The sequence below is a fragment of the Lutra lutra genome, chromosome 2 (assembly GCF_902655055.1).
Source record: "Lutra lutra chromosome 2, mLutLut1.2, whole genome shotgun sequence".
NCBI lineage: Eukaryota > Metazoa > Chordata > Mammalia > Carnivora > Mustelidae > Lutra > Lutra lutra.
In genome coordinates this window covers 31,280,785-31,299,992 of record NC_062279.1, presented here as the reverse complement: position 1 = coordinate 31,299,992, position 19,208 = coordinate 31,280,785, and the positions used below count along the sequence as shown (strand labels likewise).

At 44.2% G+C, this 19,208-nt stretch overlaps 1 protein-coding gene across 5 annotated transcripts in view; it reads left to right on the top strand.

The window, feature by feature from the left end:
* FUT10 (fucosyltransferase 10) overlaps positions 1-19,208 on the top strand; it is a 100,985-nt gene that overhangs the window by 783 nt on the left and 80,994 nt on the right. For 3 of the 5 annotated variants that reach the window (XM_047717022.1, XM_047716995.1, XM_047717025.1), the window contains exons 1-3: positions 4,644-4,777; positions 13,478-13,827; positions 17,472-17,766. In XM_047717022.1, coding sequence (XP_047572978.1) covers positions 13,747-13,827; positions 17,472-17,766 — 376 coding nt within the window. In that variant the 5' untranslated portion in view covers positions 4,644-4,777; positions 13,478-13,746. Of the gene's footprint in view, positions 1-4,643; positions 4,778-13,477; positions 13,828-17,471; positions 17,767-19,208 lie in introns of those variants that run through there. The other 2 variants (XM_047717006.1, XM_047717014.1) reach the window with 1 other exon arrangement.

The following is a 19,208-nucleotide window of genomic DNA, read 5'->3' as shown; positions in this document are numbered from 1 at the left end:
GAGCTGGCTTCCGTGTTCTCTTTCCCTTTCCCTCCGCCCCTCCCCTCAGCTAGCTCTCTCCCCCTAAAAATAAATAAATACATCTTTAAAAAAAAAAAAAAAAAACAAACCCTTGGAAACCATTGATTTGGCCCTGGTTTTTGGAGCCAAATTTAGGTTATAAAAACCAACTGCTCTTTACAAAGTATTTTGGGGTAAGTCACCCTTTAGCAAACTATCCCACTTGAAAAATGAGGGCATATGAGAACTGGAGGCATGTTAAATGCATAGTTTACATTGCTTCATAAAAAATTGTGATCGTTCTCACTCACCTGCTTGCTTTCCCTGGTTTACGACCTAGAGGGCAGTCATCACACATACACATGCCCTTTTATGTTAATAAAATCAAGTTTAGAATAATGTGGAAGAGGGGTGCCTGGCTGGCTTAATAGTAGAGCACGGGACTCTTGATCTCCAGGTAGTGAGTTCAGCCCTAACTTGGGCATTGAGATTACTTAAAAAGTAAGTAAAAAGATGAAGCTTCTTAAGAAATAATAAAGTGGAAGAAATCAAAAGCTCGACAATAATCACCACATGTACCACGCCACACTCCCCAAATTGTTTTAAGTAGGGGAAGTGATGTATTTTTCAGTTAGACTTAGAATAATACTCCTTCCCTGCTCGCCACCAACAGGTGAATCCAGTAAATAATTTTTTAAACTGATTTATTATTGACATTATTAGTTTCAGTAGTACAAAATAATGATCGATATATGTATATGCTGAGATGATCACCTCAGTGAGTCCAGTTAACATCTGTCACTATATAATTGCAATTTTTTTCTAATGATAAGATTACTCTCTTAGCAACTTTTTTAAAAAAATTTTTATTTACTTATTCATTTGCCAGAGACCAGACAAGCAGAGGGAGCAGCAGGCAGAGGGAGAGGTAGGCTCTGCACCAAGGCTGAGCCAGGAGCCTGATGTGAGACTCAGTCCCAGGACCCTGGAATCATGACGTCAGCTGAAAGCAGACACTTAAGCAACTGAGCCACCCAGGCTTTGCTCTTAGCAACTTTCAAATATGTAGTACATACTTTTTTTTTTTAACTGTAATCATGATCTGCACATTAAATACCTATGACATTTTTAAAAAGGATTTTTAAAATTTATTTTAGAATGCACTCGTATGTGTGCATGCAAGAGAATGAGAGAGAGAAGGGGCTGCAGGGGGAGGGGGAAAGAGAGAATCTGGAGCCCACTCAGCGCTGAGTTCGGAGCCCAGGGCTTCATCTTATGACCCTGAGATTATGATGGGAGCTGAAATCGAGAGCCAGATACTTAACCCACTGAGCCACTCAGGTGCCCCACTGTGACATTTTTGTAACTAGAAGGGTGTGCCTTTTGACTGCCTTCACCCATTTCCCCCCTCCCCCAAACATTTTGTTCTCTATTTCTATGAGCTCTGTTGTCTTTCTGGTTTTATTTTTATTTTTAAAAAGATTTATTTATGATTTTGAGTGCAGAGGGAAAGAATCTTGAAGCAGACTCCCCGCTGGGTGTGGAACCCAAGGTGGGGCTCAGTGTGGGGCTGAACCTCATGATCCAGAGATCACGACCTGAAACCAAGACACTTAAGTGATTTGGCCACCCCGGTGCCCCTGTTTTTGTTTTTGTTTTTTAGTTTTTATTCTACATGGGAGTGAGATCATATGGTATTTGTCCTTTTCTGTCTGACTTAGTTCACTTAGCATAATGCCTCTACGTCCATCACAACACAAATGGCAAGATTCCATTAAAAAAAATTTTTTTTTATAAAGGTTTTTTTTTTTTTTTTGTATTTATTTATTTATTTGACAGTCAGAAATCATAAGTAGGCAGAGAGGCGGGGGGGGGGGCGGGGGGGGGGAGCCGGCTTCCCGAGGAGCAGCGAGCCCTGTGTAGGGCTTGATCCCAGGACCATGAGATCATGACCTGAGCTGAAGGCAGAGGCTCAACCCCCTGAGTCACCCAGGCACCCCAAGATTCCATTTTTAATGACTGAATAATATTCCATTTTTCTTATCCACTCATCAGTTGGTAGACATTTAGGTTCTTACCATATCTTTGGGTGTTGTAAATTATGCTGCAATGAATGTGCGGGTGCATGCCATTAACCCTTCAACAACATGGGTTTGAATTGTGTGTATTCACTTATATGTGAATTTTTTTTTCAATAAAGTATGTAAAATGTAAAAGTATGTAAAAATACTGTAAATGTATTTTTTTCTTAGGATTTTTAACATTTTTTCCCCTAGCTTAGTTTATACTAAGAATACAGTAGATGATACATAAGCCAACTATGTAACGGTGGAGGGTTGGTGTGCCCCTAACTCCCACATTGTTCAAAAGTCAACTGTAGGGGTGCCTGGTTGGCTCAGTGGGTTAAAGCCTCTGCCTTAGGCTCAGGTCATGAGCCCAGGGTCCTGGGATTGAGCCCTACATCGGCTCTCTACTCAGCAGGGAGCTTGCTTCCCTTCCTCGCTCTCCGCCTGCTTCTCTGCCTACTTGTGATCTCTGCCTGTCAAATAAATAAATAAAATCTTAAAAAAAAAAAAGTTAAAAAAGAAGTCAACTGTGTATCTTTTTTTTGGAGTTAATATTTCATTTTCTTCAGATAAATACAAAGAAGTGGAATTACTGGGTCATAGGGCAGTACTATTTTTTTTATTTTTTGAGGAACCTCCACACTGTTTACCATAGTGGCTGCACCAGTTTGCATTCCCACCAGTAGTGCACGGGGAGTCTTTTTTCTTCACAACCTAACCAACACTTTGGTTTCTTATCTTTTTGATTCTGGTCTTTCTGACTAGTAATGGGGTGATGTCTCATTGTAGTTTTGATTTATATTTCCCGAGCGATCAGTGATGTTGAACATTTTTTCATGTGTCCCAACATTTTTTTCATGTTGGCCATCTGGATGTCTCCTTTGGAAAACTGTCTGTTCAGGTCCTCTGCCCGTTTTTTAATTGGATTGTTTGGTTTTTGGTGTTGAGTTGCATACGTTCTTTATATATTTTGGATATTAACCCCTTTTTGGACATACCATTTGCAAATATCTTCTGCATTTACTAGGTTCCCTTTTTGTTTTGTTGATGATTTCCTTTGATATACAAAGCTTTTTATTTTGATGTAGTCCCAGTCTTTATTTTCTGCTTTTGTTTCCCTTGCCTTAGGAGACATCTCCAAAAATGTGTTGCTAAGGGCAGTGTCCAAGAGATCGCTGCTTATGTTTTCGTTCAGGAGTTTTATGGTTTTGGGTCTCATACTTAGGTCTTCAATGCATTTCAAGTTTCTTTTTGTGTATGATGTAAGAAAGTGGTCCATCTTTATTGTTTTGTATGTAGCTGTCCAGTTTTCCCAACACCATATATTGATACAACTGTCTTTGCCCCATGTTATATTCTTGCCTCCTTTGTCATAAATTAATTGACCATATAGGAGCGGGGTTTATTTCTAGGCTTCCTATCCTGTTCCATTGATCTATGTGGCTATTTTTATGCTAATACCATACTGTTTTGATTACAGTAGCTTTTATATCTTGAAATCTGGGATTGTGATATCTCCAGTTTTGTTCTTCTCAAGATTGCTTTGGATACTCCAGGTCTTTTGTGCTTCCACACGAATTTTGGGGTGGATGGATGTAGTAATATATGATTGTTGTGTTAATCTGCATTTCTCTGATGACAAAAGAAGTTAAGCATCTTTTCACATAGTTACTGGCCAGATTCTTTTTTGATGGAGTGCTGTGTAAGTCTTTGGTCCCTTCCTTCCCAGAGGAGATTTTTATTAAGTTGCTTTTTTTATTCTTTCTTACCACTTTATAGGCATTCTTGGCTATATCCTTTGGATATGAATTCTTTCTTAAATCTATTGCCAATATTTTCTACTCTGGCTTGTTTTCCCTTCTATCAATAGTGTCGTTGATGAACAGAATCTACTTTCAATGATACCAATTTATCAATCTTTTCCTTTGTGCTTGGTGTTCCTTGAAGTTGACACCATTATTAACAACCTGTTTTTACAGAGAAGTTAATTGAGGTTCTTGGCACTGGAACTCCAGAGGCCAGGACTACAGTGCGGCAGGCCTATGGTAGCGATGACTCCGCTTCCTGCGAGTGTGCCCCACATGTAACATGGCTCAGTCGCTGTCTCCTCATATTTTGAGCCCTGGATGCCTTACTTGCCTCAACCTAGCCCTGGCCCTACCAAGGTCTTGAATTACCTAGGGAGTATCACCGCTCTGCAGGCTAGAGCAAAATAATTCTAATTGGGTTCTCCGAGTTTGGAATTCAGGAGCTTGAACTAAGTTTTATTTCACTGGCAAATGGTCATCCTGCTCCAGCTACGAAACACGGTACCTGATGAAAGGTACTGAGGTCCCCGCTTACCGTGTTCTCAGTTTTCCTGAATAGGTGACTGAATTCGCTTCAGTCCTAGCAGAGTCTGAGACGCAGGCGGCGTCCCATGACTTACTTAGGAGAATTTCAGGAGCCTCCCAGGAACTTTCATGAAGCGTGGTGACTAGCAAGTGTGGGGAGGGTCAGATGCTCCTGGGAATCCCTGTGGACTGGATGCTAAACTGGGCGCCGGCGAAAACCTGGATTAAGGATCGCTGGGCCTGGGCGCGCGGAGAGTTATCCCGCCCTTTCCCGAACCTCCTTTCCGAGTCTTCGCCCCAGCTCAGGCAGGGCGCAAACTGGAAGTGGAAAACCCCGGGGCTGCCGGCGGCCCTGCGAGCCTCCTACCCCGGGACGAGGTGAGTGGGAGGCTCTGGGTCTTTTCTGTCTGGAGTGATACTTGGTGGGGACTGGGTCTCCACGGCGAGAAACCAAAGAGACTTCCTGGGGCGCACGGAAGCTGGGAAGCTGCCCGCCTGACTCCCAGCCGCTGGACACCTCCTCTTTGTGCCCAGAAGGGAATGTGTGTCCGAGAAACACGGAGTTGTGCGCTGAAAAAGAAGCCAAGTGTGTTTTGGGAAACCTTGGGCAGCGCTTTCCAGAGACACCGCCTGAGATTTAAACCCATTCGGGGCTGGAAAAGCACAGGTGGGAGGCGGGGGATGCGCCGGGGTCCCCGCAGCAGCCGGGAAAGGCCCGCGGGTCCCCGCCGCCGGCCACTGGGGGATTGCACGTCCCTTCCCTCCGCCACGATCTTCCCAGCCTGGCCAGTTCCAGAACATCACTCTGCCCTGGTGTGTGGCGAATTGCATCCTTCTGCCCCACATCCTCGCTGAGAATCACTTGTTGCTGGAATGGTGTGCTGAAGTGGTAGCGATTCTGACCTCCCAACTATAGCGGGCGATGCGTATTTCGTGGAGAAAATGCCACGGGGGGATCCCGCAGAACGGCAGGCTTTCGTTATCCATACGCAGTCCATTTCTTCGTTATTCTTGCACCCGATTAGAACTCATTTTGTGTAAGATGTAGAAATAACATCGATGTGATTTTCATCTTCTGGGCATCTTTTAATGATTCTTGAATATGTAGCAAATGTCACCTAAAATGACTGTTCTCCTTAACATCACAGCTCCCAACAGACTGCCCTCTAATCTCTGCCACATCTCCCTAAAACCCGTGCGGTGACTTGGCTGGTTAATTTCATTTGCCGAGTGCCTGCGCTCTGGCTAGGTACAGGGCAAGTTGGTCTTCAGAACCTCATTCGCCTTGCATGCCCTTCCTTCCCTCAACAGGGGACAACCAGAAGCTCATGACCAATCTTGGGCTTGCTCGTGATGTCACACTACAACTAGGGCATTGTTTCTGGCCCATCCCGTGGTCTCTGAAACGGAGGGCTTTCCGTTGGGTCCCGGCTATCCGCATTGAATAAGCAACCCAGGTTTTTGCAACACTGAAGTAGCAGACCCACCAATCTAGAAGCACCCTCACTCCAATTTCAGAACTTTCTCTTCTCTCCTGCAAGCCACAGGCAATGTCCTCGCGTCAGAGGTTCATTAACATCTGCCCCATTTTTGAAACTGCTGTAGTAACTCTTCCTTTGCTGGCTTCCTGCTAGATGGCAGTGTGTAACAGTGAATTAAACACACAGCCTTAACTGTTACTGTTATTACGGCTCATCTTTTATTCTTCATTAAAAAAAAACTGTTTATCCTACAAACAGTACATTTAAAAAAATTAAAACTAGGGTTAATATAGAAAATAAACAAGAACATAGTTTGGACAAACAGTAATGTTATTTGCATATGTGTTAAGTGTTGCTCAGATGCAGACTTTTCTAACCCATGTTTAAATGCTTTCTAAATGTGGAATGTAAAGTGTTGATTTCCATGGGAATGCAATACCTAATTACTGGCATTTTCCCATAAACATTATACTGTTTCTGAACATGCATTGTTAAACGTTAAAAAATATATACATATATGAGTCTGTCTTTATTTACAGTGTTTTTAAGATGTTTATTTCTTGGAGAATAAAATTTGAGTTTTCAAAAGTTAGTGCGGAATTACTAAAAAGCAGAATGAAGGTAAAGTAACGCTAAACTTGTTATACAGAAATATTTCTTTATATTTACAGAACTCTTGGTTTATAATGACTCAAATGGTCTTGATCAATGTCTCTTTACTGGAGCAGTCTTTCTACTATGGAGAGTTTTTGCTCCCAGGCAGTATTTGTGGGATCAGAAAGCTTCATTTTGGAACCCCAGGAGATCCCCTGGTCTAGCCTTTAGTCTTTGGGCGTGTGAAGTGTTAGCCCCACTGTGTTAGTGTTATCTAACATGTGCCTCACTCATTATTACTTAAGTGGTCAAAGCAGATGAGGGATTTCAATTCAGAGCTTTCGCCAGGTAGGAAGATTGTTACATCGTAGCCAAAAAACTCTTCTTGGAGAAAGAACAGTTACTAAGAAGACCTTAGAAGGAGAAAGATGAGAAAATCTTGCCCTTCAAGAGCTGGCTAAGTTCTTGTTGAGATACAGAATCTTCACAGTTTTGTGCCCTCACCTCCATTTAAAAAAAAAATCTGTTCCCTTTGAATGCTTCTATTTGGGGCTGCATATCAGTCTTTTCGGTGTTTTTCTTTTTCTTTTTTTTTTTTTTTTTTTTTGGTCTGAAATGTTTTAATTTAGTTTCTGCATTAAGTAGCACCACTAAATGAAGTTATATAATTACTGCATAATTTGAATGCTTCAGCATGTCCAGAATTTAAGCGTTAAGAATGGCATCACCTTCGGTTCTACAATAGAGATGTGAAGGTCTCAGGCTGCAAATTCTCCCCCGCTCCCCATCCTTAATTACCAGCCTGGCCTCATGTGACTGCCAGTATCCCTTTATCTCTCCTTACTTATCTGTCTCACCTGAAATGTGTGCTTGGTAGAAGAGGATGGCCTTCTCAGATAATCTGCAACCCTAAGCTCTCTAGTAAAAATAAACGCTAAGCAAAATACAAAGTCTTTTTTAAAAGAGTGAGGAAAATGAGCACTGATAAATGTCAATAAAAAAAATTGAAAAAAAAAAAAAAAAGAAAATTGGACGAGGGGTGCCTGGGTGACTCAGTGGGTTAAAGCCTCTGCCTTTGGCTCAAGTCATGATCCCAGAGTCCTGGGATCGAGTCCCGCATTAGGCTCTCTGCTCAGCAGGGAACCTGCTTCCCTCTCTCTCTCTGCCTGCCTCTCTGCCTACTTGTAATCTGTCTGTCAAATAAATACATAAAATCTTAAAAAAAAAAGAAAATTGATTGAAAGTGGAAACGAACCACCATGCCATGTTCACCAGTTGCCCAAGGAACAGGTGCAGGTACTAAGGAAGTCTTTAGCAAATTAAGTATGTCAGCTTGTTAGTGTTCAACTAGTGTTTTATATATATCCAATAAAGCAACTTTAGAAAGGTTCCTGAAATGTGCCAGCTTCCTGCATTCTTTCTGCTGCTGTGATAGAAACAAGCACGATATGGACCTAGATCTCCCAACTTGGCATTGGGAGGGGTAAGGCTGGCCAAAGCAGGGGGCCTGGAGAGTCTAGTAGAATGGCTGGGATAGTGAAGGTGGTGTGGTTGTGCTAGGCAGGGGTTAGGGCACAGAACAGGAAGCTACATTCCAGCAATAGTCAGAACAAAGGCTGTGCCTGGCGGAAGCTGGAGAAATAGGGCAAGATCCAGGGAATCTTGTTCTTGGAGCTAATACATTTGATCTTTATCTTGAAATCTGTGGGAAGCCACTGATGGATTGTAATCAGAGGAGAGAGATCACATTTACATCCCTGAAACAACCCTACAGCCAAGTGGTGAGTACAAGGGGTCAGACCCGTAGGAACACCAGTTGTCAGGTTTTGGAGAGACCAAACAGGAATGAAAGAGGAGTGTTGATGAGAACAAGTAGCTGAAGGGAGCGGCTGAAAAGCTTCTGGAGAATTGTCCAAAGCCCTCAGACCTTCCCACCTGCCTGCCATCATCTGTCTTTCTCAGGACAGCCACGTTTAAGGGTTGTTGTGAGGATTTACACATAATAAAATGAAAACATACTTTGGGAGAGTCAAGCCTACTTGAGTGGGTATAATTTAAGCTTGGTAATTAGATACGGTCTTTTTAAAGATGCTCCCTGGTCTAACCTTAAGCTCTCTTTATTTTTTTTTTTTTTAAGATTGTGTTTATTTATTTGAGAGAGAGTGAGAGAGAGCAGGAGAGGGGAGAAGGTCAGAGGGAGAAGCAGACTCCCCACGGAGCTGGGAGCCTGATTCAGGACGAGATCGAGGACTCTGGGATCATGACCTGAGCTGAAGGCAGTGGCTTAACCAACTGAGCCATCCAGCTGTCCCTTAAGCTCTCTTTAGATAGTTGCTTATTAAGTCCATCGACGCACAGGTGCCTAGACGAGAGATGATCAGAGGAGTCTTCCCAGGGCTCCCAGCCCTGGCCTCACCTCTTTCCCCTGCCATGGGGACAGGGAGGGAGAGGCAGAGACACATGAAGTATCAGGGTCAGAAAACCCCAAGCGTCTCCCGGGGTTACCTTCTCATTTTATACTCAGGGCAGAAATCATCTTCTGGGTCCCATTTCTGAGACCCTTAACCCATACCTTGGACTGGCACTACAAGGCTGAAATTTGAAGCTGGCATCCTCAGACTGCTAATTTGCTCTAAGATCCCTTCTCTGTCCATTTTAATTCAAAACAAAGTGGAGAAAGTTGAACTTATTTTAGGGTGAAGGTCTTGCTGGTTTTGATGGACTAGCGCCTGCAGGAGTGTGGGCTGGTCACGCTCAGCTTCAGACCCCGCTCTGGGCAGCAGATGGCCGGCCCCAGGCAGTGCACATGAGCCAAAAAATGCATTTCAGAAGCTCAGCTCTAGGGTCAAGAGGGTTGGTTAGCGAGCGTCCGTTTCAGATGTTACCTACCATGCTTGTCTGAACAGGTACACATTGCTTCATCTGGGAAAGGAGCGTTCTGGGGCATCCTCTGGTGGACTCCGAGGTTCACCCTGCAGGCAGTGGTGAAACAGGAGGGAGCTTTCCTCCTGGAGTCTTATTGCATGGCGCTTACTGACTTTCGCCACGCTCTCTGCAAGCCCGTCTGTCCCACCAGTGGGGGGACTGGTGACTGGATGACAATTTATGATACCATAAATTAGATTGATGTGCACCAAGGTCTGGTTGATGGCTGCATGCTATAAATCGTAATACCGTCTATACTAACCTAGGCTCTGTTCTTTAGAATAGTAGCAGGCTCGGTCCCTGAGACCTCACTATACCTCTAGCTTTAGGAGTAAAACTAAATTGCGAATTTTTGGATGAAAGTCAATGTGTAACCTTAAATTCCTCTGTCATAGGTCGTACGGTCATGTAAAGACTCAAAATGGCCCTACCTAGGAAGGACGCTAGGACAGCATTGTGAAAGCTGTAAAAATACCCCAAACTAGGTCCTCCCCATTTTCACCTTATCTTTTGTTTTCCTTTATTACTGGCCCTCCTGGACTTCTAACAAGCGGTCACTATTTCCCCCATCTCTTTCCTCTCCCATGAGCCTGGAGACAAGCCACCTGATTTCTAGACCCACTTCAACCTATAAAAGCTATGATCTTGGGCAAAGCACTTAAACTTGCTGAGGCTCGGTTTCCTTATTTGTGGGAGCTGAGACTAAAACGTGCCTCGCTTACTTTACAATGTGGCTATCCATAAGATTGAGTGGAGTGATATACGGTAAAATCTTCTGAGGATGATAGAGTTTTATACCCACTTAAGGTGGTAATAATTCATTACCTAATCTGGATTACATTAATTATAGTTATAATAAATTGCTTTTGCATATAAAACAGAAATTGGACCGTCTTCCTGTAATGCAAGGGAAAGAAATAATGACAGTTAACGTTTATTCTTTACTGTGATGAAACTGAAGCTTAGAAAGATTTAGTAACTTGTCCAAATTTATATTCAATGTAAATGACAGAGCCAGGATTGAAACCCTAAGCGCTAGCTCCACATTTTAGGTAGTTAAGAGCTACTAGCATCACCTGAGTAGAAGGGAAGGCAGTTTTCAGGTTCTTACAGATTTTTGTAATTTTTTCTCTGGTTATACCAGCTCACCGAGAGCGATTGTATACAGGTTTTTCTCTGGTGAAGGCACATAATCTGTGTTAGTATTATTGGGTGTGAATTTTATAGTCTTAAGTGTCAAAAATATAAAAGAATACATGAACCTCAGAGTCTGACTAGTTTCTGGTTGTCGTACTTACCAAAGTTGTAGTGTTGGGTAAGTTAATTTACTTTCTTCAAATTGGGTTTTCTCATCCTTAAAAATGAGGACAGCAATTTTTTCTTCATAGAGTTGTGGGAGGATTGAATGATCTTATGCATGCTGAGGACTGAGGAAGGGCCTCGCTTACAAGAGGTCACTCAACAAATATTAGTGATCTCCTTTTCTTTGCCAAAGAGAGTGTTTCTCCTTTTGAAGTTCCAGTGGCTAAGGCAGCAACATACCTTATATGAATTCAGCTTTGTTTTACACTTAAAAGTATACTAAGAATGATAGTGAATATTTAAAAATAAGTTATCCAGTAATTATTGGACATTTACGTGCCACACTGTGAAACAAGTGTTTTAGTACTCTTATCTCATATATAATTCTCAATAACTTTCTGATTAGGCACTCTTATTATCTACATTTTGGAAAATGAGACTTTTTAAAAGATTTTTAAAAAAATCTTTAAAAATAAATATAAAATTTTTTATTTTTATTTTTTATTTATTTTTTTAAAAGATTGTATTTATTTATTTGATAGAGATCACAGGTAGGCAGAGAGGCAGGCAGAGAGAGAGAGGGGGAAGCAGGCTCCCCACTGAGCAGAGAGCCCAATGCGAGGCTTGATCCCAGGACCCCGAGATCATGACCAGAGCTGAAGACAGAGGCTTTAACCCACTGAGCCACCCAGGCGCCCCACAAATTTTTATTTATTTTTAAATATTTTATTTATTTATTTGACACAGAGAGAGAGAGCATGAGTGAGTACAAGCAGGGGGAATAGCAGGCAGAGGGAGAGGGAGAAGCAGGCTCCCTGAAGAGCAGGGGATGTGGGACTCCCTCCCAGGATCCCCGGATCGTGACCTGAGCTGAAGGCAGATGCTTAACCAACTGAGCCCCCCAGGTGCCTGAGATTTTGAGAGGATGGTTAGACCAGCTGGGCAGTTGAGATTTGAATCCTGGCAGGCTGAGTCTAGAGCTGTTCTCTTAGTTACTGTGGGTTGCAGAAGTTTCATGGGGAAAAGAGGAAAAACCCACCATTGGTGATGGCTGAAACCAAGATTCATTTTTTTTGCCGAGGGACTTAGCCTGGACTTAAAAATAAATCAGGGTAGATGCACGAGAGGGGAGTCCACCTTAAAGGCCGATGTTTTTCACCAGAATTCCACATCATTTTTATATTTCTAATTATATCTTTGATGCTGTATCTGGGAGATGTACAATCAGATCTTAGAACCAGATGTTTGGGGTACTGTAAAGCAGCGTCAGGAATGTTGATCCTTGGGGCTCCTGGGTGGCTCAGTGGGTAAAGCCTCTACCTTTGGCTCAGGTCCTGATCTCAGGGTCCTGGGATCTAGGCCTGCATCCGGCTCTCTGCTCAGCAGGGAGCCTGCCTCCCCCTCCCCTCTCTCTGTCTGCTTCTCTGCCTACTTGTGATCTCTCTCTCTCTGTCAAATAAAGAAATATAATCTTTAAAAAAAAGAATGTTGATCCTTGCTCTGTTCTGAAACTCCACCGGGTCATTTGACCAAGACATTGGCTGCACAGAGGCTTAGGAATAAAAAGGGCATTCTTTGGAACTGTTTAGTTCATTTTTTAAAAAAGATTTTATTTATTTATAAATAAATAAGGCTTATTTATAAATAAATAAAAATTTTTATTTATAAATAAAATAAAAAGAGGCTTTAACCCACTGAGCCACCCAGGTGCCTCTGTTTAGTTCATTTTTAAAGCTTTTTGAAAAAATCATGTATTTCAGACAGATGGAAATCTTATTTCAGAACTTCCAGAGAATCATATTGTTCGCGCAACCCACTGCTTTGTTACACTTGCCACAGAAGACTGAATAAATGCATCAAAATTCCTTCTCTTGTGGTGGAAGAAGTTGTTTTCCTTAGGGAAAGTCTGGGTCAGTTGATCGTGATTTATTTTCAAACCAAGCCTGAAACTTTTATTTATTTTCTCCCTAATTTTTATAGGAGTGGGTGGGTAATCTTGGTAATTTTTTTTTTTGTCTTTTTTATTTTTAGAGAGAGAGCTGACGCACGGGGGAGGTAGAGGAAGAGAGAGAATCTTTTTTTTTTTTTTAAGATTTTATTTATTTATTTATATAACAGAGATAGAGAGAGAGCACAAGTAGGCAGAACAGCAGGCAGAGGGAGAGGGAGAAGCAGTGTCCCTGCTGAGCAAGGAGCCCCATACAGGGCTTAATCTCAGGACCCTGGGATCATGACCTGAGCCGAAGGCAGACGGGTAACCTACTAAGCCACCCAGGCGCCACGGAAGAGTGAGAATCTTCAGCAAACTCTGCACTCAGCAGGGAGCCCAACCCAGGGCTTGGTCTCACAGCCCTGAGATGGTGACCTGAGCGGAAACCAAGAGTCAAAAGCTTAACCAACCTAGCCACCCAGATACCCCAATTGTGGTAATTTCTATTCCACTTTTCTACTCCTTTGAAACCTAAGCAGAATAAAGTGACTACATGTATGTGACTTGTGGAATTCAATCTTCTGATGGCAGAGAAAATTAAGCGGAAACAGAATTTTAGACTCAGGACCTAGTTGTAGACCTGCCACGGCTCTCTAAGAGGGTGTGTGACCTTGGTCAAGTCACTTTACCTCTCTGATTTTGGTTTCCTTATCCAGGAGTGAGGTATCTAGGATCCCGAAGGTTCCTTTTAGTTTTAAATTGTGAGGTTTCTGTGTGATAACCCTGAAAGACTAATGTGTATTAAATTTTCTGCACTACGGCTACAAAATTATTCGTTTGTTACAGAATTTTTGGATGCCTTCTGGTTTGAAGACTCCAGCTGCTCTGATGATAGCTTAAAAAGACTGCATGCTGTTCCCTCTCAATGCCAAGCCAGGCCTGCGCAGAATCTCGGATCTCAGTCCTTCATGGAGACCAGGTCCCAGCAGGAATGACAGTGGAAGAAATTGGCACCCAGATGGTTCCTCCGCATGAAGCTGTCTTGGGCTGTGGGCCGGCTCGAGAACACCTGGTCACCAGGCTAGCCCTCTGTCAGTCACCCAGGGCCAGGCAGCATGGTGTGGATTCAGAGGAGGAAGCTTTTGGCATCTTGCCTATGCATCATGGCCACCGTCTTTCTGCTTGTCACACTCCAGGTAGCAAGAATTGGGTTGCTTGGTGTCAGTTCCTGAGCCATTCCGCCGTGCCCACCCTCCATCCACCCCTGTTCTCTCCAAGGACTTTACTCTTCGCTTAATCTCTCAGAATTGGGGGGTTCTCTGTCTAAGGCAGGGGAAATACTTTTTTTTGTAAATAGATAAAACTGAGGTTTAGTGAGTGGGTGTGTCAGGTAGAAACGAAATCAGTGAGTACAGGATCAATTCGTGACTCTTGTAGGGTCCTGGTTCTAGAAGAAGAGAAAGTAAAGCTCCATCTGTCTTACTGGGTCAAATTTAGATGGCTTTCTTATAGCCCCATGTCGCGATGACTTCTGAAAGATGGCATTCTTGAAGAAGCTGTGTGTATTCTAAGAATAAGGTCATCCATTCTGTGGAACACAAGCATCCGTGTTAATACATTTGCCATTCTTGGGCTGTGGGCCCATTTTATTTATTTATTTATTTGACAGAGAGAAATCACAAGTAGGCAGAGAGGCAGGCAGAGAGAGGAGGAAGCAGGCTTCCCACTGAGCAGAGAGCCCGATGCGGGGCTCGATCCCAGGACCCTGAGATCATGACCTGAGCTGAAGGCAGAGGCTTTAACCCACTGAGCCACCCAGGCGCCCCCCTTTTTTTTTATTTTTTAAAGATTTTATTTATTTATTTGAGACAGAGAGAGAATGAGAGAGAGAAAGCATGAGAGGAGAGAGGTCAGTGGGAAAAGCAGACTCTCTCGTGAGTAGGTAGCCTGATGTGGGACTCGATCTCGGGACTCCAGGATCATGACCTGAGCCAAAGGCAGTTGCTTAGTCAACTGGGCCACCCAGGTGCCTGATTTTATTTATTTTTCAGAGAGAGAGGGCACGAGCAGAGGGAGCTGCAGGCAGGGGGACAAGCAGGCTCCCCGCTGAGCAGGGAGCCCCGATGTGGGACTCGATCCCAGGACCCCGAGATCATGACTTGAGCTGAAGGCAGAGGCTTAACCCACTGAGCCTCCCAGGTGCCCCTGCATGTGGGTGTTTGAACTGAAGCATTTTCTAGTCTTCTCATCTTGCATTTAGTCGGTGATTCTGAAGTTCATTACTGATTTCAAATTAAAATAAAAATGACACAGCGATGGAAAAAGTATAGTTATGAATCCACATATAGTGTAGACCCGTTCAAGCACCGGCTGTCCAACTGGAAATTCAAAACACTTTTAAAGATTATTTATGGATGTGCGCAGTTCAGGTGTGGGGTTGATGGAAGCAGAGGTGTTCTCTGAACTTTTTCCTCTCGATCAAGATTGAATGAGATAATGCATACAAAAGCACTTTGGCAGACGGGCTGGCGCTGGACTTCTACCCCCTTCTGCTGTCCGATCGGGATCCTGGCTGCAGGAAACACTTGACCCCCGCCTCATCTGTCTTGTGGGCGTCCAGGACCTGCTTGTGCAGGAGGGGCTGGAGTTCTCTACTCCCTGTGGGAAGTTACGAGAGCTTTGATCCTACTAGACTATTACTTTTCCAGTTATGAGGAATGGCTGTGTCAAAGCTAAGCACTTTTCTTTTCTTTTTTTTTTTTTTTAAGATTTTATTTTATTTATTTGACAGAGGGAGAGAGAGAGATCACAAGGAGGCAGAGAGGCAGGCAGAGGGGGAGGGAGAATCAGGCTCCCTGCCAAGCGGAGAGTCCGATGCGGGCCTCGATCCCAGGACCCTGAGATCACGACCTGAGCTGAGGCAGAGGCTTCTGCCTGAGCCACCCAAGCGCCCCTTTTTTCTTAAGATTTTTTAAAAATTTATGTATTTGAGAGAGCAAGAGAGAGAGAATGAGCAGGGGGAGGGGCAGAGAGAGAGGGAGAAGCAGACTCCCCTCTGTGCAAGTAGCTCATCTCGGGGCTCGAACTCAGGACCCCAGGATCAGGACCTGAGCCAAAGGCTGACATTTAGCTGACTGAGCCACGCAGGGGCCCCTAAGAGCTTTTCTTTTGATGTCACAAGACATTGCCATGTTTTTGTTATGCCTGTCATTTCTGAGCTTCCGTCACTTGTGGGGAACCACCGTCCTTCTGTGTCCGCTCTGCCTGCCCTGCGCTCTAGACTTCTGTTACCGATGGCCTAGCTGTCCAGTGACCCCGACCATCCTGAAAGAAATAAATGTGGTTTTACAGGGAGGGGAGCCCAGTATTTGTAGTAGACTTCACTTGGTGCCACAGTAGAAATTATTAGACATAGAAGACCTGTGTTAGGACTCCTTTAACTGTAATAAAAAGAAACCAGTTGGCAATTTATGATGGATTCTCCCTAGAATGGAGTCTCGAGTAAGAGCCAGATAATAGCCTGACTCTCATGGGATTCATTAAGAGAGAAAACTATTGGGGCACCTGGGTGGCTCAGTGGGTTAAGTCTCTGCCTTCTGCTCAGGTCATGATCTCAGGGTCCTGGGATGGAGCCCCGCATCGGGCTCCCTGCTCAGCGGGAGCCTGCTCCCCACCCCTCTGCCTGCCTCTTGGTCTACTTGTGATCTCTCTCTCTCTCTGTCTCTGTCAAATGAATAAATAAAATCTTTTTTTTTAATTTTTTTTTTATTTGACAGAGATCACAAGTAGGCAGAGAGACAGACAGAGAGAGAGGGGGAAGCAGGCTCCCCACTGAGCAGAGAGCCCGATGCGGGGCTCGATCCCAGGACCCTGGGATCATGACCTGAGCCGAAGGCAGAGGCTTTAACCCACTGAGCCACCCAGGTGCCCCATAAATAAAATCTTTAAAAAAAAAAAAAGGGAGAAAACTATTTCCAGGTACTCTATATGCCTATTAAATGCAGAAATGTAGCTGGCATGTGTTTAGTAGAAGGAAGCGTGCTTATTGGTAGACATTTTGTCAGCACCCCAGTCTCTGGAACTTGTGGGTATGTAAATTTACATGGCAGAAGGGCCCTTACAGATGGGATTAGGTGAGACACTTCCAGATGAGATTATCCAGAATTATCCATGTGAGCCCAGTGTCCTCACATGAGTCTTTAGAAGCTAAGAGTCTTCCGTGGCTGTGGTCAGACAGAGATGTGACAATGGAATAAGCATCAGAGGGAAGCAACATTGCTGGGCTTGATGTTGGAGAAGACGCGGCGAGCCAAGAGTGATGTGTGGCTCGAAAAGATAGGGGAGCAAGAAAATGCCGTCTCCAGAGCTTCCAGAGAAGACTGTGGTCCTGCTAACACCTTGCTTTTAGCCTAGTGAGACCAAGGTCAGCCTTCTCACCTCCAGAACTAGGCAATAATAAATGCATTGGTTACTTTCTTCTTCTTTCTTTTTTTAAAAATGTATTTATCCAGTTTAGAGAGACAGCAGGGCGAGAGCCAGAGGGAGAAAGAATCTCAAGCAGACTCCTCACTGAATGCGGAGCCCCATGTGGGGCTCGACCCCATGATCCTGAGATCAGGACCCTGAGGTCATGACCCCAGTGGAAATCAAGAGTGAGACGCTCAACCAAGTCAGCCACCCAGACGCCCCAATAAATGTGTTGTTTTCCATTGCTGAGTTCATGGTAATTTGTTCTAGCTGCAGTAGAAAACTAATACGCAGCTTCATCATCAAGATGAATGGGGGGCACGCGAGAGGCGATGAGACAGTCTGATTCTGCAATACTTGTGTTCTCCTTCAGGTCGTGGTCGAGCTGGGAAAATTTGAAAGGAAGAAGTTTAAAATTTCCAGTTTGCGAAATGGACAGGCAAAAGTGGAAGAGGAGCCTGCAGGTCTCTATCCGTTCCCCAGGAGAGAAGCACGGATCTTGACCAGGAAAACCCAACGGGACACTGAGAGCTACCCCATCATGCTTTGGTGGTCCCCACTGACTGGTGAGACCGGAAGGCTTGGCCATTGTGGGGCAGACGCGTGTTTCTTCACCATCAACAGGACCTTCCTACATCATCCCATGACCAAAGCCTTCCTCTTCTATGGTAAGTGGGGGCATTTGCCTGTCTCCTATTGCTTACTGACATCCTGCTGACTTTCTGCTCGCCTCCCAAGGAAGAGAAGGTGGCGCTGCCCTTGAACACACTGTGACACGCCTGACGTCCTTTGCACTTGCTCCATGTAAGGCCTGAGCTTTTAGCAGGTGCGATAAATAAACAAGCTTGACCAACATAAAGGTGGTTGGCCAGCTGCTTGGCAATTCTGGAAGAGAAGGGATGTTTCCTCTCACCCTTTCACAGTTAGATTCTGTGCTTACCAAATTTGGTATTTAGAGAACTGGGTATTGATTCTGTTGTTGGGATCCATTTAGAATGTCACCCGTGATAATAGCCAGGAGATTCTGATCACCATAGCAAGGGTTTAATTGGACATTAGCTAAGCACAGTGTTCTTTTATTTCATTAGATTAATCAGTAATAAAAATAAAAATATTGCTCAGCTTTGGCTGAACAATATCGAGAGTAAGTTGGTATTCATCGCTTCCTGAGGCTGATTATATGTCCTGCTGGGTTTGGGGGCAGCCAGACCCAGTGAGGGGAATTAGCAAACTGCCAGCAGTGGCGGGAGATTCAGAGCTCCCGGGTGATGAGTGGAGGGGGCAAAGTGGCACACGTGAGCAGACTTGACCAAATACAGGCAAGGTCGATCAGTTGGGAAGTCCATGAAAGCCAATCTGCTTTAGAGTGGTGTGGATGTGTATCTGTATTTATGTGTGTGTGTCTGTGTGTGTGTGAGAGAGAGAGAGAAAGGAGAGAGAGAGGGAGACTTCACACTCTTCCTCTAGAGACAGGGCTGGAGTCTCTGCCTGAAACCAGTAGGAGAGTTTGGTCTCCCCTTGCCGTAGGCGAGAAGCAGCCATCACATCACTGCTGTACCCCCTTGCCACCAGCATCTGTTGATCTCAATAGGGAGACGTTTCTTTGAGAGTATCTGGTGCTACTCAGGGCAAACAGGCTACAGGGCAAGGGTCATCTTAGTATATGACGTGGCTCACTGAGACGGCCTAATGATGTCAGCACTGAATACTAATCTATCTAAAATGATGCAACTTTTGGGGAAGGCTACAGGGATGAGGAATTGAGTGCGGCGGGCAGGGGCAAGGGAGAGTTAAATATACATCTTCTGTAGGAAGAATCAATATATACTGTCGAAAACTGAAAAGTCAAGAAGTAAAATCTAAGTCTGTTTTTTGGGCATACTGGAGGTCTGTGTGCATGTATGACATGTTAAAAAGTTTCGTTTAGGGGCGCCTGGGTGGCTCAGTGGGTTAAAGCCTCTGCCTTTGGCTCAGGTCATGATCCCAGGGTCCAGGGAGCCTGCTTCCTCTTCTCTCTCTGCCTGCCTCTTTGTCTACTTGTGACCTCTCTCTGTCAAATAAATAAATAAAATCCTAAAAAAAAAATTTGTTTTTTAAAGTTTCGTTTAGG